The 21,344-nt window shown below is 36.2% G+C and overlaps 3 protein-coding genes across 7 annotated transcripts; all 3 read left to right on the forward strand.

Annotated features, from left to right (window-relative positions):
* Positions 1-3,185: 3,185 nt before the first annotated feature.
* Positions 3,186-12,415, forward strand: LOC130804516 (NADH dehydrogenase [ubiquinone] 1 alpha subcomplex subunit 6-like). Of its 5 annotated transcripts, XM_057668976.1 has the most exons (4): positions 3,392-3,531; positions 5,666-5,762; positions 5,836-6,220; positions 6,342-7,939. In XM_057668976.1, exon 4 carries the CDS (start codon positions 6,446-6,448, stop codon positions 7,013-7,015), a length of 570 nt encoding a protein of 189 aa, XP_057524959.1. In that variant the 5' UTR covers positions 3,392-3,531; positions 5,666-5,762; positions 5,836-6,220; positions 6,342-6,445; the 3' UTR covers positions 7,016-7,939. The 5 variants fall into 5 exon arrangements, with proteins under 5 accessions (XP_057524963.1, XP_057524962.1, XP_057524960.1 ...); XM_057668980.1 differs by lacking the exons at positions 5,836-6,220; positions 6,342-7,939 and adding an exon at positions 11,611-12,415 and having other exon boundaries at positions 3,186-3,531; XM_057668977.1 differs by having other exon boundaries at positions 3,194-3,531; positions 5,836-7,796.
* Positions 12,416-13,022: 607 nt separating this feature from the next.
* LOC130804517 (uncharacterized) lies at positions 13,023-14,061 on the forward strand. The gene is made up of 2 exons (XM_057668981.1): positions 13,023-13,506; positions 13,586-14,061. The coding sequence occupies exons 1-2, from the start codon at positions 13,293-13,295 to the stop codon at positions 13,756-13,758; spliced, it is 387 nt and encodes a 128-aa protein (XP_057524964.1). The 5' UTR covers positions 13,023-13,292; the 3' UTR covers positions 13,759-14,061.
* Positions 14,062-17,413: 3,352 nt separating this feature from the next.
* LOC130803697 (uncharacterized) lies at positions 17,414-18,681 on the forward strand. The gene is made up of 2 exons (XM_057667897.1): positions 17,414-17,880; positions 18,669-18,681. Exons 1-2 carry the CDS (start codon positions 17,414-17,416, stop codon positions 18,679-18,681), a joined length of 480 nt encoding a protein of 159 aa, XP_057523880.1.
* The last annotated feature ends 2,663 nt before the right edge of the window (positions 18,682-21,344 follow it).

Below are 21,344 nucleotides of genomic sequence, written 5' to 3' on the forward strand. Positions count from 1 at the left end.
TCTTCCTCGAGCCGAGGGACTTCTTTGGCCGCGCTCTCCTTTATGGGTATGAGTTGCCGCCGTCTTTCCCTCCCTAGACCCTTGCTTAGTCCTCTATGCGCGGGATATACAGGGTAGAATGATGATGATGATGATGTAAGGAATAAAAGGGAAGAGAAAGAAAGTGAAAAATAAGAAAGAAAGGTAAATGATGTAAGGTAAATTGATTAGTGGTCTTTTTTTTAGTTGGTTCTACTTATTTATTTTATTTATAGGCTTTTAATTTATCTTTCCTGTATAGTTACTTCTCTTTATTTTCTCGAGCAGAGGGACTCATTTGGCCGCACTCTCCTTTATGGTATGAGTTGTCGCCGTCCTTCCCTCCCCTGACCCTGTTCATAGTTTTTCTATGAGCGATATACACTACGTAGGATGATGATGATGATAAATTCAAAAAAGTAGTAGGAATGCTGAGTATGTTGAAGGTAAACATAAACTATTTGTATGCAACTCGAACATGGATTTGAATGAGTTTAAACTTGATATATGTTCTATAATTGATATTGACTCGACAAAAAATATCGTGAATATAAGTTTTAAATATGTCATGAGTGGACAATTCTTAGCCTATCCTATTAAGGATGAGGAGGCATTAGTGGCTATGTGGAAGCATTTAAAGTCTACCCTTATCCTCTCTTTGGAGTTATATGTAGAAGAGGGTCCCTTAGGGAATCAAGTGGTAAATGTAACTTATAATCCTTCTCCTACGTCTATGCCTTTGTTAACCTAAGAAACTCAAAATCCATTTGTTCCTTCCCCATCTTGTACTCCTTATCAACCCCCTCAAATGCAAGTTTCAAATGACATAAGATTAACTTAGGAGAAAGAAATGAGGGGATACCTTTTGATGATGATGATGAGAGTAATGACGTTGTGGATGCTCCTTTTGAGGACAATGTTGATGTTGTTGTGGATGAGGATGCTCTTACCAATGACATGACCCTAAACAACATTCCTACAATCGTTTCTCCTACACCTTATGCTCTAGTTCCCCCTCTAGATGAACATGCTGAGGACAACTCTTTTAGGTATTTAGATTGTAACACAACTTTCACTGAAGAAGAGGAGTTCCAAAAGGGTATAGTGTTTGATAATAAGGACTCTTTGTTGGAATTTGTTAGATTGTATCATATTCGTAGAAATACCTTGACTTATGAATGCTCAAAACTTTCGAAAATGAATTATTCTGCCTTGAACATGCATTGGCCTATAATGGCTTGTAATAGCTTAATGTTTTTATTGCAAATAAATCAAACAAAAAGTTGAAATAAAATAGGGAAAATGATGTCAAAAATGCGACTCAATTTCATTAATAATGTAACCAATGCGATAAAAAATACATAGTTTATCCATGAAATAAAACTATTATTACCTAATATTGCTTTTTAAACTTTTTCATTATTCTCTTCGTCTCTTCCCTCCTATACACTTTATCATTTACTTTCCTTCTCAAGTTAAGTATATTGTTTTTAAACTCCTCTTTCTCTTTATCGAGTTTAATAGTAATATTTTTTTTGCTATTAGGTGTCCTTTAGATCAACCCACCTAAAGTAGGTTGTGGTGTGCACCGGTCCAAACCCAGGCCGGAAGATCGGAATTTTGAATATGCTAAGACCGGAAACCAAACTGATTCCATCCAGTCCGGTCCCAGTCTAACCCGTTTTTCTCCCAGTCTAGTCCGGGTTTAGACCGATTAGACCAGATGCAATTTTTGATATCAAAAATAAATTTAAAATGGAGGATTTTAAAATAATTAGCAAATTAATTATTATAAAATTAAAATATTTGAGTTAAAATTTTTTTTTATGTTAGCAAAAAAAATATATAAAATCCTTTAAATAAGTATATGCATAAAAATCGTAAATATTATTTCTCTTCAACTTTTATATATATCTAGTCTAATCCGGTCTAACCCGGGTTTTTCCGGGCTTAGACCGGAACAAACCGAAAAACTAGAATGATGAATAAGTAAGACCTGGAGGCTAGACTGGATGCAATTGGTCCGATCTGGTTTTGGCCTGGTCACAATTGATTGCGATCCAAACCGCCAACCAGTCTCATTTTGCACATCCCTAAAAGCTGGTATATCCCAATCCTTCACCATGAAAAAATGAATAAGCAATATATTGATGAACAGTATCAAAGACGCTCCACTCATGACCGTTTTCGACTTTATGACCGCATCACCACAATGACAATGCTTTTCCATTGAATGAAGCTTTTACAAATACTAATAAAATATACATGATAACATTAACTAAAATTATTAAGTAAATTCAATAATAACATTAAATAATCAACATAACCTTCGAAACGGTTTTGTTGCTATTTTGGTTGAATTTAAATGGAATGAAATAAGCCATTTTAATGTGTATTTATAGAACACTTATTCGACATTCATTTTTATTGACATCGAACAATATACAAATAGTTTGACCAACCATAAGAACAAAGTCAATTAAAGACGTTGTTAACTATACTTTTTTTACCAACGTTATTTTGTTTGTTGTTACTAACAACGAACAAAACCAAATCATAAGTTTGGACTGGGAGGTTCTTTATTTTGGAAAATAAGTTTTTCTCTTATTTATTTACTAGATAGTGCCCGTGTGATACACAATTTTATTAAATTTTCAAATTACATTAATTTATATAAAGTATTACAACTATTAATAGCACATTTCAAAATCAAATTTAACACAATAATATGTAAAATTATTTTATAAAAGTTTAAACGAAAAAATAGTTTTTGTCATGGAAAATATAATTGACTTACATAAAAAATAGTCACAATCTGAATCATATTAGAATTGAACATTGCATTTAATTAACCAATTATATAAATAAGAAAAAATCCTAATAAAAGTATATTATGTTTTAACCATCTCAAAATATCCAATACACTAATAATACTCATTTGATAAATAAATTAAATTTTTTTTATAATAATTGAAAAAAAATAATATATATGATTTTCTAATACATTAATGATGTGAGTAATAAAATCAAAAATAAAAAAAATAGTCATAAAAACAATAACATTATTTAGTACTGAGAAGAAAATTTTTATTAAGATTATAACATCTAAGCAATTTTAAATACTAATAATGATGTCAGTAATGTTTTTTATTTTAGTATAATAGTTAACGATGCATTTGGGAAGTTTTATTCCAATTGAGCTTATTTTGTATACAATTTTTCCGGAAAGTTCATCTGCCCGTTTCTAAATTTCTCCTTCATTGCTGGTGTTGTGAGCTCGGAGAGAGAAAAGCGTAGGCAAACATGGCGGCAGTTTGGAGAGCGAAGGTACCCCCAAACTCAGCAAACTTAGAAGAAGCTCGTAAAAGGGTGTTTGAATTCTTCAAGTTAGCCTCCAGATCACTCCCTACTGTTATGGATATCTACAATCTCAACGATGTCACCACCATTTCTCAACTTCGCTCTTCTATTTCTTCTCAGATCCGGAAGAACGCCCACATCAAAGATCCTAAGGTCCATTATCCTTTCTCATTTCTCAATTTGATTTTGGAAATATATATAGTATCTGTTTGTTCTATTTTGTTGAATTGGGCCAAAGTTTGATTTTCTGTGTTGTTTCTTGTTAGTTTTGCTTGTTTTTTGATTTATGCCGTGGTATTTGAATGCAAGTCGACAATTCCAAAGGCTTAATCCCAACAATATGAAGTGATTTGTCGTGCTTTTAACCGAAAAGTAAAGACATGGATGGACTCTTTTTGCAGTGTAAATAAGATTAATTCTAAGAGTTGAATATAATCAAATGTCATATAAGTAATGTTCAAATTGGATTATTGTGAGAGGCTAAAATTGTGCTTCAGTAATTGTTGTAAGGAAACGTTTTAGATAAAGATTTTAATGTTTGACAACAATGAAGGTTATTGTTGTGGGAGGCAAAAATTTTCAGTTAGTTTTAATTCAAGTAAAGGAGCATTGTTAGGTCATCTTTGGGATTAAGCGGTTTGCAGAATTAGCCAACTTTAAAAAATTTATTCAGTTATACTGTTGTTCAATTGTGTTTAAGTGCCTCTGCTAGTGAAAGATTTCTTTTAACAAAGGTTGTTTGCATGTGAGTTGCTTGGAATTTTTAATTCACCAAGTATCCCTATCTCTATTATAGCACTTTCAAGGCATTGAGGCTTGAGATGGAAATTTTTCAGTAGTGCAAACATGAACAACTTGTGTTATTGGAGGTGTATGTAGTATTTCTATTAGTTTGGTTGGCTTTCAGTCAGTTTCACATGATTATCCAATCTCCACATAAATCGAAAACAAGAAAAGCTAATTGTGGTCAGGTTTGGGCTATTTTAAATTAGAAAAGTGAATTGTCATACACAGTATATTACATAGGGTCTTACGTAAAATAAATAAAAGTTTGTTAGAGTTGTTATTTCAAGTTTGTTATGTTAGTTACTCTTTTATAAGATGTTTGTTTGCGTTTATTCTTGTTTGTTTTCCCCTCCCATATCTTATAAATAGAGGGGAGTATGGGATGTTAAGGATAGGAAATTTAGTAGGCATCTCATTGTAGTGCTTGTATTCATTAATGAAATTTATGTTTCAAAGGGCTGTCCAAAATGGTTTCATGCACTCGTTTAAACCCACATCCACCAATGAAATTTATGAGAAGTTGGGAAAAGGCATTTGTGAGATTTGTGATAGAACATTTTGATTCGGAACATGAATGTAGTCACAACGGATATTCACTCCTCATCCTACATCAAGAAATGAAGGATGAATTAATGGCATTTATATACCATAAAGAAAAAAAAGAAGAGGACCATGAAGGGAGCGTATAGGTTGTTAATATGGGACAGAAGGTAAGAGAGCCGGACACATGTGAGAATCAAATAACAGATCAGGAAGAGAATCTGAAATACCAAGAAGAGCACCCAAATGTGGTGGAGAAAGAAAAAGATAAATGTGAGCATAATGGGTAAGAAAAGGTTACAGAAAAATAAAGAAAGAGACGGTAAGAAAGGCAAGAGAAACAGGATGAATTTGGAAAAAAAAAAAACAAAGAAGGGGAAAAAGAAAAAGAAAACGACAGAAATGAAAGGGAAAACATAAACAATGGGAAAAATAATGAAGGTACAAAAATAAAAGGGAATGGTAGAAAAGGAACTTGTGATGTTCATAAAGAGGGGAAGCTAGGTCAAGTGTTTAGTGGTTCTGGGGGAGGTGGGGGAGGTCTGGGCAGGTGTTTAGTGCAACCGGCCTTTATTATGAATTCTATTAGAGATAATTTTCCTGGATTTATGCTAGTATGAATCAGATATATAATATTAGGCAATCAATAAGGAGAGAAGAGATGGAGGGTAGGACTCCCCTTCAACATTGTCTTTATATGGCCACAGAACTTAATTACGTGGTCTGGACAGACTTGGATAGCGAAGGGGAATTGAGCAGACTATTAGTTGCAAATCCTACCTCTATCCAAATGATACGTACGTGGCCGTATGTTGTGCTGATAGATACAACGTACAAAACGAACAAACATAAGTGGCCACTATGTGAAGTGATTGGAATGACGCCAACCAATCACAACTTCTTGGTTGCGTTCTGTTTGATGCGAAATGAGGCAGCGGTGTCGTATTCTTGGGTGTTGCAGGGATTGAGAGATATTTTCGGCATAGCTCAGACTCCTAGCGTCATTGTAACCGATCGAGATGAAGGTTTATCTGCAGCTATTCGTGACGTCTTCCCAGGTAAAAAGATTTTGTTGATTAATTATTGTCGTTGAAAATGATTTAATTACGTTCAATATTGTGTTTAATGTAGCTGTGCGGCATTTGTTATGCATTTGGCATATTGCAAACGACGTGGAGAACATGGTGGACAAGTTGTGTGGGGGGGAAAAATCAACAAGGGCAAATATTCAGGAAAGGTAGATGCCCGACGAAGTGCCTGCTCACCAATGCGGGCACTAAAGGGGAACCTACTCCATGCCTCCAAGAAGGCATCCGAAGAAGCAAATGTCACGGAGTAGGTACCGTGTGCCGGTCGCATAGCCTTCGCTGGTCAGATAGGAGCGGGGGGAATAGCCTGCACAATCCCGACCCACTGTCCGCTCCGGCATGTACACCCCGATGATATCAAAGCAAGTGATATCCCCGATGAAGGTGGTGCGTGGGTGCTCATTGAGCAACGCCCTAGGAGCTGAAATGTAAGGAGTCCATTCCACCTGCATACAGGCCAAGTTAACAAATAAAAATAATGTAAACTTAAAAACATAGCTTATATTAAAGTGTGATGTGATGTACAATACCTGCGTTTCCGTCGTGCAGTCTAGTATGTTACGGCACTCCTTCAGCCTCTCCACCTCACGACATGGTTTCTTCGTCGACTACATCTCCACCCTTGTCTTGTTCGGCTCGTCTGCTCGGCGAGGATGAGAGCAGAAAGCGGGAAAGTACTCATAGATCCATGTCTGCAGCAATGTGAGGCAGCCCACAATGGTCTTGCAGCCAGCCCTAGATGCCATTCCGAGCTGCCGATACAAGTAGAGCAAGGTCACCGCACCCCAGGCAATCTCATGCTGATCGACGGTCACGGCAAGTATCGGGTGAGGTCGCATGCCGGTTCTGGTCTTATCTGCCAGCAAGGTAGAGCCGACGATAGCCATGTAGTAGGCTGTCGTCTGCGTATCCATGGCCTGGGACCTATGACACAGATGCATCAGCTCAGCAACGTTCACGCAGCCGCAAGTGAATGCACCTCTATGTCGAAGCTCAGACATAGGCTCCCCGAACAAATTGGTGACACTGACCTGCCACTCCGCCTCAGAAGGCTCAGCCAGCAGAGAACCTTCAATAGCAATGCCCAGTATGTGTTGCACGTCGTGCAACATAATCGTCATTTCGCCCCATGGCATGTGGAAGGTGTTCGTATCCGGCTGCCACCTCTCCACGAACGCCGATATCAAAGCACAGTCGTTGTGCTGGTGCATAATGTACGGTAGTCGGCCGAGGGAAGTGGCTGGTAGAACATCGTACAGCGCATCGGACATATCCCTCAGTCCGATGATGGCCTCCAACATCCTCTTCCTACTACGGCATTCCAGAAGCGGAGGCGTACGCTCGGAGCCGTCGAAAATAAGTTTAGCTATGTGCCCGCCATAGCTAGGGATCAGTCGCGTATCTGTCGGCTCCCCGGGCTGGGGCGATATGACTAACCAGTCCGTGCCAGCGGACTGTGAGCGCCTGCTCTCCCGTGGCGGCTCGTTTTCAACAAGACTACGTCCTGCACGCTCAGATGCGGCTGAAGAACTAGGGTCGCCACGTGCGAATCTCCTGTCACACCCCCGGACAATAGTCCAGTCCACTGGCCGAAAGTCAGGAGCTTCGTATTAGGTCCAGTCCACTGGAAACCCCCCAACTACTCTGAATACTACTAGCCTGGTCCTCAACAGGGGTTCGCACTAGGTCCAGCGCACTCGACCTTTGGGCAATACTGTGTCTGGCAGCCTCTTCCTGCCTAGCCCTCCTAGCAGAACCTGTTACCCCCTCTCATGCGGGTCCCCTCTGAGTTAGGTAGGCCGAGAACTATTACCTCTCAACATGTGTCTAAAAAAACCCTCTCCTTTTCCTTGATTACCAGCCATTTACTACAATGTTTAATCATTTAAGTAAATATTAATAATAAATGAACATAATCAAACGTTACGTTAAATTAACCACATGAAAAAAAACAATAATTAATTAGCAACAACAAAATTTAAATAATCATTACCAACAAATACAATGTTACAACATATTTACTATTACGATTATTAATAATATTATTGTAGTTAATTTTCTAAATTCACAATAATCATAATACTAATAACAATATTAACAAAAAACAAAACATTAATAATAATCATAACAATAATAACACAAACAATAATAATAATCATAACACTAATAACAAAATCAATAATTAATAATAATAACAGTAATATTAACAAAGTTATTAATAATTATTATTATTATTATAACAAACATATTTAAAATAATAAATTAATAATCAAAACAAAAAAAAATTTTTTAACAAAAATAATAACAATCACAACAATAATAACAATAATAATAAAATTAATAATAATAACAGTAAATAATAATAATAATAACAATAATAATATAATTAAAAACAATAATAATTATTCTAAAACAAACGATTGAACCGGGGTCCAATCGCCCAGATCTGGGCGATTCACTCCATTTTTTTTTTCTAAAAAAAATTTAAATTAATTACATTAAAAAAAATTACCTCGATTAATTTTTTGCGGATTGAACTTAGTTTTTGCTCCAAAAATTTGCTTTTGTAAGTTTGTTTTAAGTGTGGTAAGAAAAATTTTTGTGCGATTGTGGTATATATAGAAAATTTTAAGTTCAATGGCAAAATTGTAATTTTTTGAAAAATCAGGGGCAAGTTCGTAATTTCTTCAGGGGTGGCGATAAAATGAAAAAGGTGGTGATATTTAAGGATTGGGTAAATAAAACTAGTTAGAGTTGTTATTTTAGGTTGTTATGTTAGCTACTCTTTTATAGGATGTTTGTTAGTCTTTATTCTTGTTTATTTTTCCCTTCCTATATCTTATAAATAGAGGGGAGTATGGGATGTTTAGAAGTAGGCATTTAAGTGGGAACACTAACAGTTATTGGAAGACTCGAACATCCCATTGTATTCATTAATAAAGTGAGTTTTAGGTTACTGTCTTGGGCTGATCTGTTACATGAATCAACTTGCGAATTATGTTGCATTGCTTATAGTTATTATAATCTGAACAATTTTAAGTTGATTTAATCTATAACCTGAAATCAGTGACCTAATTTTCGATTAGAAGAGGCATGATATTCATTGTCTTGATTTATGTAGTGAACCGTCTTTTTTAGCAACGCTCTTTTCAAAACATGACTATAGAGATCACTATACAAGTTACAATAGAAAGCTGACAAGTTCAGAAGTGTCCGAGCCTCTTTATATATTTCTGGTGAAGTAAATTTTAAAGCTGAGGAGCATATAAACATTATTGGCATAAATTCTCGTCTTACCTTAGGTGAAACTTTAATGTTACTTTTCTAGTGTTTTGTTGTATGATTCAGAATGTTGGGTTTTTAGAAAGAATCATAGTAGAAAGATGAGAGTAGTGGAAATGCGAATGCTTTGATGGATGAGTGGCATACCTTGATGGATAGAATTCGAAATGAAGGTATAAGAAAGAGTTTAGAAGTTGCAAGTATGGAGGAAAGATGAAAGAGAATCGTTTAAAACAGTTTGGCTACATGCAACGGCGGGGTATCAACAAATCGTTAAGGAAGATAGAAAGTTGGAGTTCGGGAGACTTAAAAAGAGGGTGACGAAGGCCGAAGATGAATTGGAGGACATGAGTGGGAAATGATATGAATGACCTAAATGTACAAATTCAAATGATAGAAAATCAGAATGAATGAAGAAGAATCCATGTGAACGACCATTAAAACTAATATATTGGTTGTATAGTTAGACCCTAATCTTTTGGATTTAAGGCTCTAGAATTATTTTTGTTTTGTTATGTTACACACTAACAAATGTCAATTATAATACTACCTCCTATTCAGCTGAATTGTCCCATTTTTTTTTTGGCACTATTCACTTATCACTCTTAATTTGTATTTTACTCTTAATCTATAAGTTAAAACATAGTCATATGGGATCTTGTTTGATTCGTCTCAATACAAGGATTATTAATATCAACTTTTTATAATTTTTAATTAAGCATAATTTGAGATATTAAGAGTTAAAATGTTGCCTCGGCAAGTGTGAAAAAACAAATGGGACAATTGAGCTGAATAGGAGGGAGTATATTTTTCTATGAAATTTCATGTAAGGACTAGAATGTCAAAGAATTGAATCAAAATCATGAAGAACTCGATTCCTATTATCTATTAATTTCTCAGTCTCTTTCTTTAAATGTTTTCCTTTTCCCTTCTCTTTCTATGGATTTTCTAGACTTAACGTAGTATTTATGGTGCAAGGGAATGATATAGGGACAAATTTTTTCTTAGGGGTCGTGTGTTTTTTATATAGAGATATTTTGAAAAAGGTTTTTGCTGTTATCTTTTAAATTAGCATTAAATACACGACTCCATTATGTGGAAGTCTTTTTTGACATTAGATGAGTGGAAACTTACCAAAGGAAAAAGAGAATTAAAAGGTTTGAGGTAGGGTAAATTGGGCAATTTTCGAAATTCGTACTATAGGGGAGGGAACAATTGATAATATGAAACATAAATAAAAATAAATATTTGGAAAGGTCACAGGGATGAGACACAATTTATTACATGGGGAGAGTCGCCTAGTTTAAAAGTTAGTCTTGTGAAGTTTATCTCCTCCTACGTTGGTGGAAGATGGTTTAGATTTTAGAAAGAAGGATCTTGCGGAGTTGGCTAGGGACTAATTGGTCTTGTGTTTTCAAATTTTTTAGTGCTTTCAAATGACTTGAGTGTTTACTATTAGTTTCTATGAATGGAGAAGTAAGCCACATATTTAAAAGTGAGTTGTGAGAAAGTCCTTGATAAGCAGTCTGATGAAATCAGCTGTTGAGGATTCAGTATGTTTATGGATTGGAGGCCTGTAATTTAGCTGGAATCTGGTAATATATAATCACTAACCAGTTCCTGGTAGAGCTGACTTAGAACTTCAATTTTTTCTGCAGTTAGCAATTATTATACACATATTACCATATTTTGGAGGAAAATTTACTTTTAAAAAGATCCCACTTTGGGAGGTTCTCTTTAAAAAATCTCACATTCAGTATATTTTTGAAAAATCTGACCTTTGTCTCACATTTTCTTTTAAAGGACTTCCTTGTTTCTCTTTTACATGCTGGAATTGGTTTTAAAAAATAATAAATGCCATGTGTCATCTTATCATTTGCTACTTTTTTTTGTTTCAAAAAACTCTTAGAAAAAAGAAAACCAAAACCCTAACAACCCACGGCCCCACCTCTCTTTCTCCCCCCGCCCCACACTCATCCCACCATCCCTGAACCACCAACAGCTATCACCTCGCAACCCATCCCCCTCCCTTGCAAGGCTTCAACCTCCTCCCCCTCCCCTTCTCCCTCTCCCGAACTACTCGTAACCAGCCCTTCGTTCCCTAGAATCACGCGTAACCAACCCGGTTATGGGGCATTTAGACCATTAGAAGAAAATGAGAGGCAAAAGGCGGATTTTCAAAGATATATGCAATGTAGATTTTGAAAGAGAATCACCTAAAGGTGAGATTTTTTGAAGTTAATTTTCCTGTTTTGTAATATAAGCTATTTAAATTTTGTGAGTCAAAAATTTAGGCTTTCAAATGAAGCCATTTGAGCAAAATTTTCTATCTTTTTGCTGATTTTGCTGTTGGAAAGCGACTTATTAAAACTTGTTTTGACCAATTGACCTCAATAACAAAAAGCCAAAGATCTTGTTATTCTTGCTAAAAGCCATTTTTGATAAATGCTCTATTTTAGCTTATTGGATTATGCATGATGATACTAGTGTGGCTTGCAATTTGCATAATATGGAAGTGACTTATTAATATATGCAGGTTATTGATATGCTGATCTTCAAAGGAATGGAGGAACTGGAAAACATAGTCGAGCATTCAAAGCAGCGTCACCACGTTATTGGCCAATATGTTGTTGGACAAGGACTTGTTAAGGATTTAGGTACCAAGGATCAGGGACTCTCTCCGTTCCTTAAGAAGTTTTATGAAAGTAACTATTTCTGAACAATTCTTTCTTGTCCATCATTCCTTACGGAAAACTGCTTCCAGTTTGTAATCAAATAAAATCAGTGTCAAAACAAATTTTCTTGTTGCTGGGGAAACGAATTGTCAAGTCTTTTCGCATTTTATTGTATAATGAATTAAAGATGCCTGATCTTGCTTTCCTTCTGTGATGATGGTGCCAAGTTCCTTTCCCTCCTGTTTTTAGAAACCTTGGATACCAGAGAAAGCGCCTATCAAGTACTACAGTGTTGTGCTGTGAGACGGTAGTAAATGAGTGGGTTAATAAGCTTCGAGCATTGGCAATCATGATGTTGGATCAATTTAACGGTACCCAATGATCGCCAGAGCAATTTCGTATGCAGGCTGCAGCACTGCCCAAGTTCTTTAGCGTTTCTGGTAATTTTATGTTTTATAACACCAAGTGTACCTACTACCTATTGGAACATAAAGTTAGTAAGATCCAGCTCTACCTTATGTCTATTGTGTTTTTCAGATCACATAAAAGACAAACTTTATACTCCTATGTTTGGCTGTTCGTTTCTGTTGAATGCCAAAATGTAATGTATCTGACACTGAATGGATAAACAGTAAATAAAGGTGGTTAATGGGTGTGTTAGTCCAATGGGTTAAGCGCTAGACAATCAACTTTTTTCCAAAATATGCTCCGTGAAAACTTAATTCCCAAAATAAGCGTCCGTACATCCAAATCTAGGTTTGGCAAAAGTCGTTGTTAGTAACAGCAAAAGACAAAAAAAAAAATAAATAAATAAAACCCATAAGTCGTTGTTACTAACAGCGACTTAAGGAGTTGACCAGTCAACTCCTTAAGTCTCTGTTAGTAATAGCAAGTTATGGGTTTTATATTTTTCCAGTTTTCTTTTCCTCATTTCAGTTCACACATTCTGTTTTGGTTTTGCTAGCCTTACGAGTTCTTCTTCTTCATTCCACCATTAAAATCAACTTCAATTCTTCAACTAAACTCTTCAAATTCCAAGTTTGTACCACTAATTAGTTCTGTCATCTTCCTACATTGCCCTAAGGTACGTTTTTTTTGTGTTTTTTCCATTTTCGAAAAATTAGGGTTTACAAACTTTTAATCAACTTTCACATAAATGTAGGTTCATAAACTTTCAATTTACTACTTCTTGTTGATCTACAGCTTATTGAGGTACGTTTTTATTATAAATTTTTTTATTTGGTGTTGATTTTAAAATGTATGTCATGTATAGTGGTCATTTACACTTAAACTCTACGAATATGTCAAATGTAGTTTTTTATTTACCTTGATCTTCATAATTAAAAGTTTGTTCGTGAATTTGTTGTTGAATTTAAAATGTATAGTGGTCATATATTTATGAACATGATGGTGATGTTGATTTTGAATGTGTTGTTGTAGAAATAGATTCATTTCGTGTGACTGTTGTATGCTTTTGGAATGGTTCAATTCGACCAACTAGTAACAATGTTAAGTATGTTGGAGGTGGAGGTAAACTGTCTGCATGCAACTGGTTGGAGATCAACGTGCGCCATGTCGCTCGTTGGGAGCACAGGCTAGAGCTGCTGGCCCAAGGTGCGGCGATCGATGCTGTAGGCACACCTACTTGTGCGGATTACATGTCGTGGTTCCTCTCCATCACTCGTCGATGGATGACACCACGAGGTATCATGGCGGCAGCCTAATACGCTCCCACAGCACCGACGATGACACACTTTGTAAGTATTCTTCAACGTTGATTATTATCCATAGAACTTACACGTTATACATTTCATTAATACTTACGTCTTACTGCAGGCACAGGGCATTGCATCTGTCATCAGCTCCTCCCAAGAGGAGCCTGTACGGGAGATTGCCCAAGGCATACTCTTAGGGACGCAGTTTCAACACTTCATTCCGGAAGTGACTGCGTTCGACACCACTATGTACGAGTACGGTTCATCTCCTCATCATGCCGACGTTCATCTTGAAGAGGTTGACTTAACGTGCCCGGACTACGGTGCCGGGTCCTCACAAGGTGCCACATCATCACATTATCAATCACCTCCCCTACCCGAGCGTCATGCGACGGCCTCTTACTATCATAGGAGGAGTCGTAAACCATCACAGTTAGGCAGGGTACAGGAGGAGGATTAACATTAGAATACTGTTTGTATATTTTGAACATTTGTACATACTCAATATTTGTAACATTTGGTCTTTTGTGTATAAATTGTAACATATATGTAGATGTATATATTTTTATCGTATTATCACACGTTTATTATGAATGAAATGATGTTAAGTACTCAGACTTTTCGGCGATGACTCATTCCGCCAAAAATGCAGTATGAATTTAATCAAAAACAAACAGACAATCATATTCAAATAGGGAAAATGCTATCGAAAATTTAACACAATTTCATTCATGTTCAACGAATCCATATCAAATTACATAGTTCATTCGTTAAGTTAAACTACCGTCGCTAACTAAGATTGCTTGTTAAACTTTCTTATAATCCTTTCAATCTCTTCTTTCCTATGTGCCATATCATCTATTTGTCTCTTAAGATTAAATACCTCATCTTTAAGCTCTTTTTTTTCTTTTTCAAGCCGTATTATTAAGTCACTCTGCCATTTGGTACTGTAACAGGCTCAAATTTCTTAATCTTAATCTTCCGATTAATTATTCCGAAATTTCTTTTCGAATTCCTAATCCTTTGGTTATCTAATTCAAATCACCTTTAATTCCTAAACCTTATTCCGATTTTTGTAATTTCTTCCAAATATTAAACTTAAAAATATATTTATATTCTTAAATTTCTTTATAAGCACTAAAATATTATTTTATTATTTTATACTACGAAAAGTAAAATTTTAATATTATATTTACGGTTTTATTAAAACGTTACGTTTCAATTTCGTTTCCTTAAACTAACTTTACTACTTATCATTTTAACTTTACAACTTTGATTTAATTATTTTATACCTAAAAATTAACTATATTTTTCTTATTAACTTTAAGTATAGTTTTAACTAAAATTTTCTAAGTAAACTATCATATTTTCATAATCAAACCTTAATCATACTTTCCCATTAATCTAAAACATTTCATTAGCATAAACTAGAACAAAAATTTGATGAATCAAAATCCTTTCTACATCAATCCATAATGTTCATCACTTACACAAGCTATCACCATTTCCTTACACAAGTTAACCTTCTTCTACACTCCAAACTCTTACACATCCACTTACACACTCCAACTCTTACACATTCACTTACACACTCTAAATCACTTACACAAGTTAACCTTGTTTTTCATACAATCTTATGAACTAAAAAGTTGTCCAAAACTCATTATAAATATCCCTCCTTAGCCATGAGATCACTTGCACCCCATCATCAAATCTTTCTACCATTCTTTCTTATATCTTCACTTGATTAACATCTTACTAACTCTATACCCTTTTTATTTGTTGAAGAATCAAATGAAGATGGAGCTTGATCTTATCACTTCTTAAGCCAATAATCATCAACTTTTAAAAAGTCAAGTATTATCTTTTGGAGCTTGGATATCATTTTCTTTTGGGTAATTGAAGATCTACTTCTTTGAAGCTTGGAACCTTGAAGACTTTCTTTTGGAGCTTATTTCTTTAAGTTCTTATTTTCCTATTATTATTCTCTTACTTGGTTTAGCACCACCTTCGGAGGAAAATGGTACACATTTTCTTAACTCTCTCGTTATGTGATATTTATTTATGGTTACTCGATAATATAAAAGCATGATCAACATGATTTTATTTTAGTCATTTAAACTTTATATGGTAATATTAAAGTCATATCCAGTTTAGTGATATTTTCGTCAAAACAATAATAATTTTGGGACACTCAAAAAAAAAGTCATATATATGGAAATTTTTGATTAATATGATAATGTAAATATATATGAATTTTACTAGTTGAATAAACTTATGTGTTTAAAAGGATTCCATATCATCTTGGTGTTTTAATAAATTTTTAATCGGTTTATTGGTAAAATAGTCAAACAAATTTGTTAAAATGCTTAGCATTGTTTTTCTTGAAAACTCATTTCATATAGATTTTGGACCCTTAATAATTTGTCGGATTATGTTATTTTTATAGTGATGATAGATCTGTTTTACTATTTTACTGGTTATTTGATAAAATATGTTATTAAGTACTTAGAAATATTACCCTTGACTGTTATGATTATTTATGACACAATAATGACTTAGTTTAGCCTCAGGAATCTTAGTATAGCTACGAAAATTTGTTATTTAATTGATATTAATTTATTAGATACTAGTAATTTGTTTCTATTAAAAGGGTTGAATTGTCAAAAATTTGACTAGTGGAAGTTTGACTTATAAGAATGTAAACTATTTCGGTTTAGAGTCTTGTTTGATATTGCATGATATTGATTGTATGACTCTGATAGTAAGGTAACGTCAAACCATGGACCGGCATGTAAAATCCCGGCGTCCGTGTTAGCCGGCACGTAAAATGCGGTGTCAGACAGGGGGTCCGAAAAAAACCCATCCTGTGAAGTCTCGAGCATAACAGTATTGAGAGGAGTGACGACTCCCACCACAGTTAGGGTTTAGGACTACGGTCCTCACCTAACCAGACCCTTACATATATCAGTTGTCATTATTGTTGTGATCTTGTGATGTGCTATGATGGTAAAACTATGAGGCTTAATTGAACTTGATTAAATAAGCATTAAGGTTACCAAGTATTTAGTAGCAGTAATGAACTTCTGCAAGTATTGAGAATGTAACTTAATGGCTTAATAAAGGTCAATAATGAGTAATAACCTTCCATAGTGTGCTTGATGATTATTTTGTAAGCATCATTTAACTATCGCATCATAAGCTTGTTGAGAAAATTGTACTCGGCTTTATCGCTGACCGATTTAATCGGCTGTCATCCGTATTATGGATGACAGTATTTTGCAGGAAAAATTAGCTCAGGTTTCGATCCAGGCCGCAACTTTAATTATTCTATCGAGGACTTAGCTTCAATGATTTTACTTGATGACTATATTGTACTTATGTTTTTTTTATCGTATTTAAGTAAACCTTATTTTATATTTTCTCAGTTGTAAGATATATTTTTTTTACTTATGTTTTGAACAATTTTAGTTTAAATGGTTTTTAGCAGTTCGGCGTTTTACACTTCCGCATTATTTATCTTAAGTATAATTATTAATGTTAATTATGTAACGAGAGTGCCGTTCCTGCTACACGTGGTATCAGAGCTAAAGTTACTCGAATCTTGGAATTTTAGTTCCATGTGAAAGGCTCAATAGCCGACTAAAAAAAAAAAATTCAAATGATATTTTTCAAAACAAGTCTTCCTAAAATTTCTATTTGTTTTCTATGTGCTTATGTGATTATGTGTAAAATTACGTGCCAGATTAATTAAGTTAATGTGAAAGTTAGTCACATGTTTAAAAAAATTTTTTAGGTAAGAAATGGCGTAACTTTATCTGATCACGAAGCTAGAGTTCGAGAGCTAGAAGCACAACTAGCTCGGATGGAAAGGACAAATGAGCGACTGATCACCCTCATGGAGAATCAGGCTCAAGAGGCCAATGACGACGGGAAATACTTTAAGAATATGGCATATCATCGTCCGCCGCAATACGACGGAGAAGCTGATCCGGTTCGCTTCGAGAATTGGCTCGCAGAGATGGAGAAACTTTTAGAGGTCATTAATTGTCCAACGCACCTAAAAGTAAAGCTGGCTTCCTTCTACCTATCTGGTCCAGCAGAGTTATGGTGGCGTTCTATCAAGGCCACTATGACTGATACCTTTTGGGATGATTTCCTTATAACTCTTCGTCAACAATTCTATCCGCCATCACTCCAACGGAAAAAGGAGAATGAGTTCTTACATCTTCGTCAGGGTCTTATGACCGTGATTGAGTATAGTTGTAAGTTCAATGACCTATCTCGATTTGCTTCTGACATTGTAAGCAAAGAAAGTGTTCGTGCATCCCGCTTCTTCGAGGGTCTTAATCTTAAGATCCAAAAGGGGATTGGGAAGTATTCTGACTTCCGAGATCTTTACGACCGAGCGCTTGAGTATGAGAGGATCCTTGACAAGGAGGACAACACCAACAAAAGAAAATTTGGTGGAGGCAACAACAACAGGAACAAGAGGCCAACCAATTGGGATCGCAAGCCGTTCCAACCAAAAAATTCAACAAGAGTCACAGTTCGGAAGTGTCGCTTATGTGGTAAGGATCACCGAGGTTGTTCATGCACTGGGAAGATCATCTGCTTCAAATGCAAAAAGGAGGGTCATGTTTCCACTAACTGCCGAGAAGGGATCCAGTTGGGAGCTAGTAGTACTGGTAATTATGGAGCTCCTAGTTCTTCAGGAAATGTTCAGAGTATTGCAGCTAGGAGGACTGCCGGTTTGCACGCTATTAGCAACCATGTAGACAATCTTCATCAGGCGTTTGAGGGTAAGGTCATTTCTGGTCACTTTGTCGTAGGAGACTCTTTGGCTCATATTCTTTTTGATTCAGGAACTGACCGATCTTTTATCTCTTCTTCTTTCCTTCATAAATCCTCTATCTCTCTTGAACCTCAAAAATTTAATCTCCAAATTCTATTACCTGACGGTTCACCATTCCTATGTGACCGTATCTTTCCTAATTTCCCTCTTAAGATTTCGGACAACCATCTACCTGCCGATTTAATAGTGTTTGAGTTGGGTACATATGATATTAATTTGGGGATGGACTGGTTGGGACGTCATCATGCGGAGATTTTGTGTAAAGAGAAGATCGTTCGGGTTAAGGCTCCAGGTGGAGAATGTTTGATTAGGAAGAATTATGTGTTTCCCATTCAAACCATTTCTGCAGTTCAAGCCATTGAGATGATTAAACATGGAGATAAGGGATATTTGTGTTTTATTGCTAGTAGTGAGGAGAAAATCAAGTTAAGTCTTGAGGAAACCCCAATTGTTTGTGATTACCCTGATGTTTTCCCTGAGGATCTACCTGGTTTACCTCCAAGGAGAGAGGTTGACTTTCATATAGATCTAATTCCTGATGCTACCCCTATCTCTAGGACTCCGTATCGTTTTGCTCCAGCTGAGTTAGCCGAATTGAAAAAGCAATTAGATGAGTTATTGGAGAAAGGTTTTATCCGACCTAGTGTGTCACCCTGGGGAGCCCCTGTTCTGTTTGTGAAGAAGAAGGATGGAACGATGAGATTGTGTATTGATTATAGGGAGATTAATAAGATCACCATTAAGAACCGTTACCCTTTGCCCAGGATAGATGATTTGTTTGATCAGCTAAGAGGCGCTCAGGTGTTCTCGAAGATTGATTTAAGGTCTGGTTATCATCAATTGAGGATAGCCAAGGAGGATGTTTCTAAAACAGCATTTCGGACCCGATATGGACATTATGAGTTTTTGGTGATGCCATTTGGGTTAACAAATGCACCTGCAGCATTTATGGATTTGATGCAGAGGTATCTTCGTCCTTATTTGGATAAATTCGTGATTGTTTTTATCGATGATATTTTGGTATATTCAAGGAGTAGGGAAGAACATGAAGAACACTTGAGAATGATTCTAGAGCTTTTGAGAAAAGAGAAATTGTATGGGAAGTTTAGTAAGTGTGAGTTTTGGCTTGAGGAAAATTCTTTTCTAGGTCATATGGTGTCTAAGGGTGGAATTTCTGTAGATCCTGAGAAGATTAAAGCAATAACGGACTGGCCGATTCCTAGAAATGTGACTGAAGTTCGGAGCTTTTTAGGATTAGCTGGGTACTATAGGAAATATGTTGAAAACTTATCTACGGTTGCTCGTCCCATGTTTAAGCTGTTGAAGAAAGGGATACGATTTCAATGGAATGAGAGGCACACAATTGCTTTCGAGGAATTAAAGAAAAGACTTACTACCGCCCCTGTTTTAGCAATGCCTGATTGTAGCAAGCCATTCGAGGTCTATTGTGATGCTTCATTCGAAGGTTTAGGTTGTGTACTTATGCAAGAAGGAAAGGTCATAGCTTATGCATCGAGGCAGTTAAGGCCACATGAGGTGAATTACCCCGTGCATGACATTGAACTTGCTGCAGTGATCTTTGCTTTGAAGTTGTGGAGACATTATTTGTATGGGTTACCGTGTAAGATCTACACTGATCATCAAAATTTGAGGTATGTCTTCAACCAAAAAGAATTGAACATGCGCCAAAGGCGGTGGCTTGAGGTTATTAAGGATTATGATCTTGAAATTGTGTACCACCCTGGAAAAGCGAATAAGGTAGCTGATGCCTTGAGTAGGAGACCAAGAGTGTCTGTGAATGCCATTATGTCTGTACCATGGGAGTTGTATCGTGAGATGCAGAGTTTGGGATTAGAGATTTGTAGTCGACACGAGGTTGGTCAGTATTTGGGAGCAATGACTATACAACCCACTTTGTTTGATCGTATAATTGAGGCACAACTTGAGGATCCAGAGATTGTTGAGTTGATCCACAGAGTTGAGAAAAATGAGACTGATGCTTTTGAGTTAGGAGAAAGAGGAGAGTTGAGGATGAATGGTAGATTGTGTGTTCCAAATCAATTTGAATTGAAGAATGAGATTCTGAAGGAAGGTCATCAAAGTTTATTTGATTTGCATCCAGGTCGAGATAAGATGATTGAGGAGATAAGAGAGATATTTTGGTGGAAAGGTCTAAGGAAAGATGTCTCTGATTTTGTGTCTAAGTGCCTAGTCTGTCAGAGGGTAAAGTTTGAGAGACAAAAGAGTTCAGGGTTGCTTCAACCGTTGCCTGTCCCAGATTGGAAGTGGGACTCGATTTCTATGGACTTTGTGGTAGGGCTGCCACGGACCCAGCGAGGGAATGATGTTATTTGGGTCATTGTTGATAGATTGACCAAGGTCGCTAGATTTGTGCCAATGAAGAATACTTGGGGGGCCAAGCAATTAGCAGATGCCTATGTTCGAGAGATTGTCAGACTTCATGGTGTTCCGAGGACTATTGTTTCGGATAGGGATCCGAAGTTTTTATCGAGGTTTTGGGAAAAGTTGCAGGAAGCTTTTGGGAGTAAGTTGTGCTTGAGTACTGCTTTTCATCCTGCGACTGATGGTCAGACTGAGAGAACTATTCAGACTTTAGAGGATCTTTTGAGATGTTGTGTGTTGGACTTTGAGGGTTCTTGGGAAGATAAATTACCGATGGTGGAGTTCGCCTACAACAACAGTTTCCAATCTAGTATTAGGATGGCACCGTATGAAGCTCTTTATGGAAGGAAGTGTCGAGTACCTTTGTGTTGGGATTTGATGGATAGGACCATTCCCGAAGGTCCAGATGTGATTCAGGAATCCATTGATGCTCTGAAGATTGTTCAACAGAACATGAGAGCAGCACAGAGCCGACAAAAGAGTTATGCTGATAATCGTCGAAAGATGTTGCAATTTGAGGTTGGCGACAAGGTTTTCCTAAAGGTTTCACCTACAAGGGGTGTCCAGCGCTTTGGAGTTCGAGGAAAGTTGAGTACAAAATTTGTTGGACCTTTTGAGATCC

This window comes from Amaranthus tricolor, chromosome 17, assembly GCF_026212465.1.
Source record: "Amaranthus tricolor cultivar Red isolate AtriRed21 chromosome 17, ASM2621246v1, whole genome shotgun sequence".
NCBI lineage: Eukaryota > Viridiplantae > Streptophyta > Magnoliopsida > Caryophyllales > Amaranthaceae > Amaranthus > Amaranthus tricolor.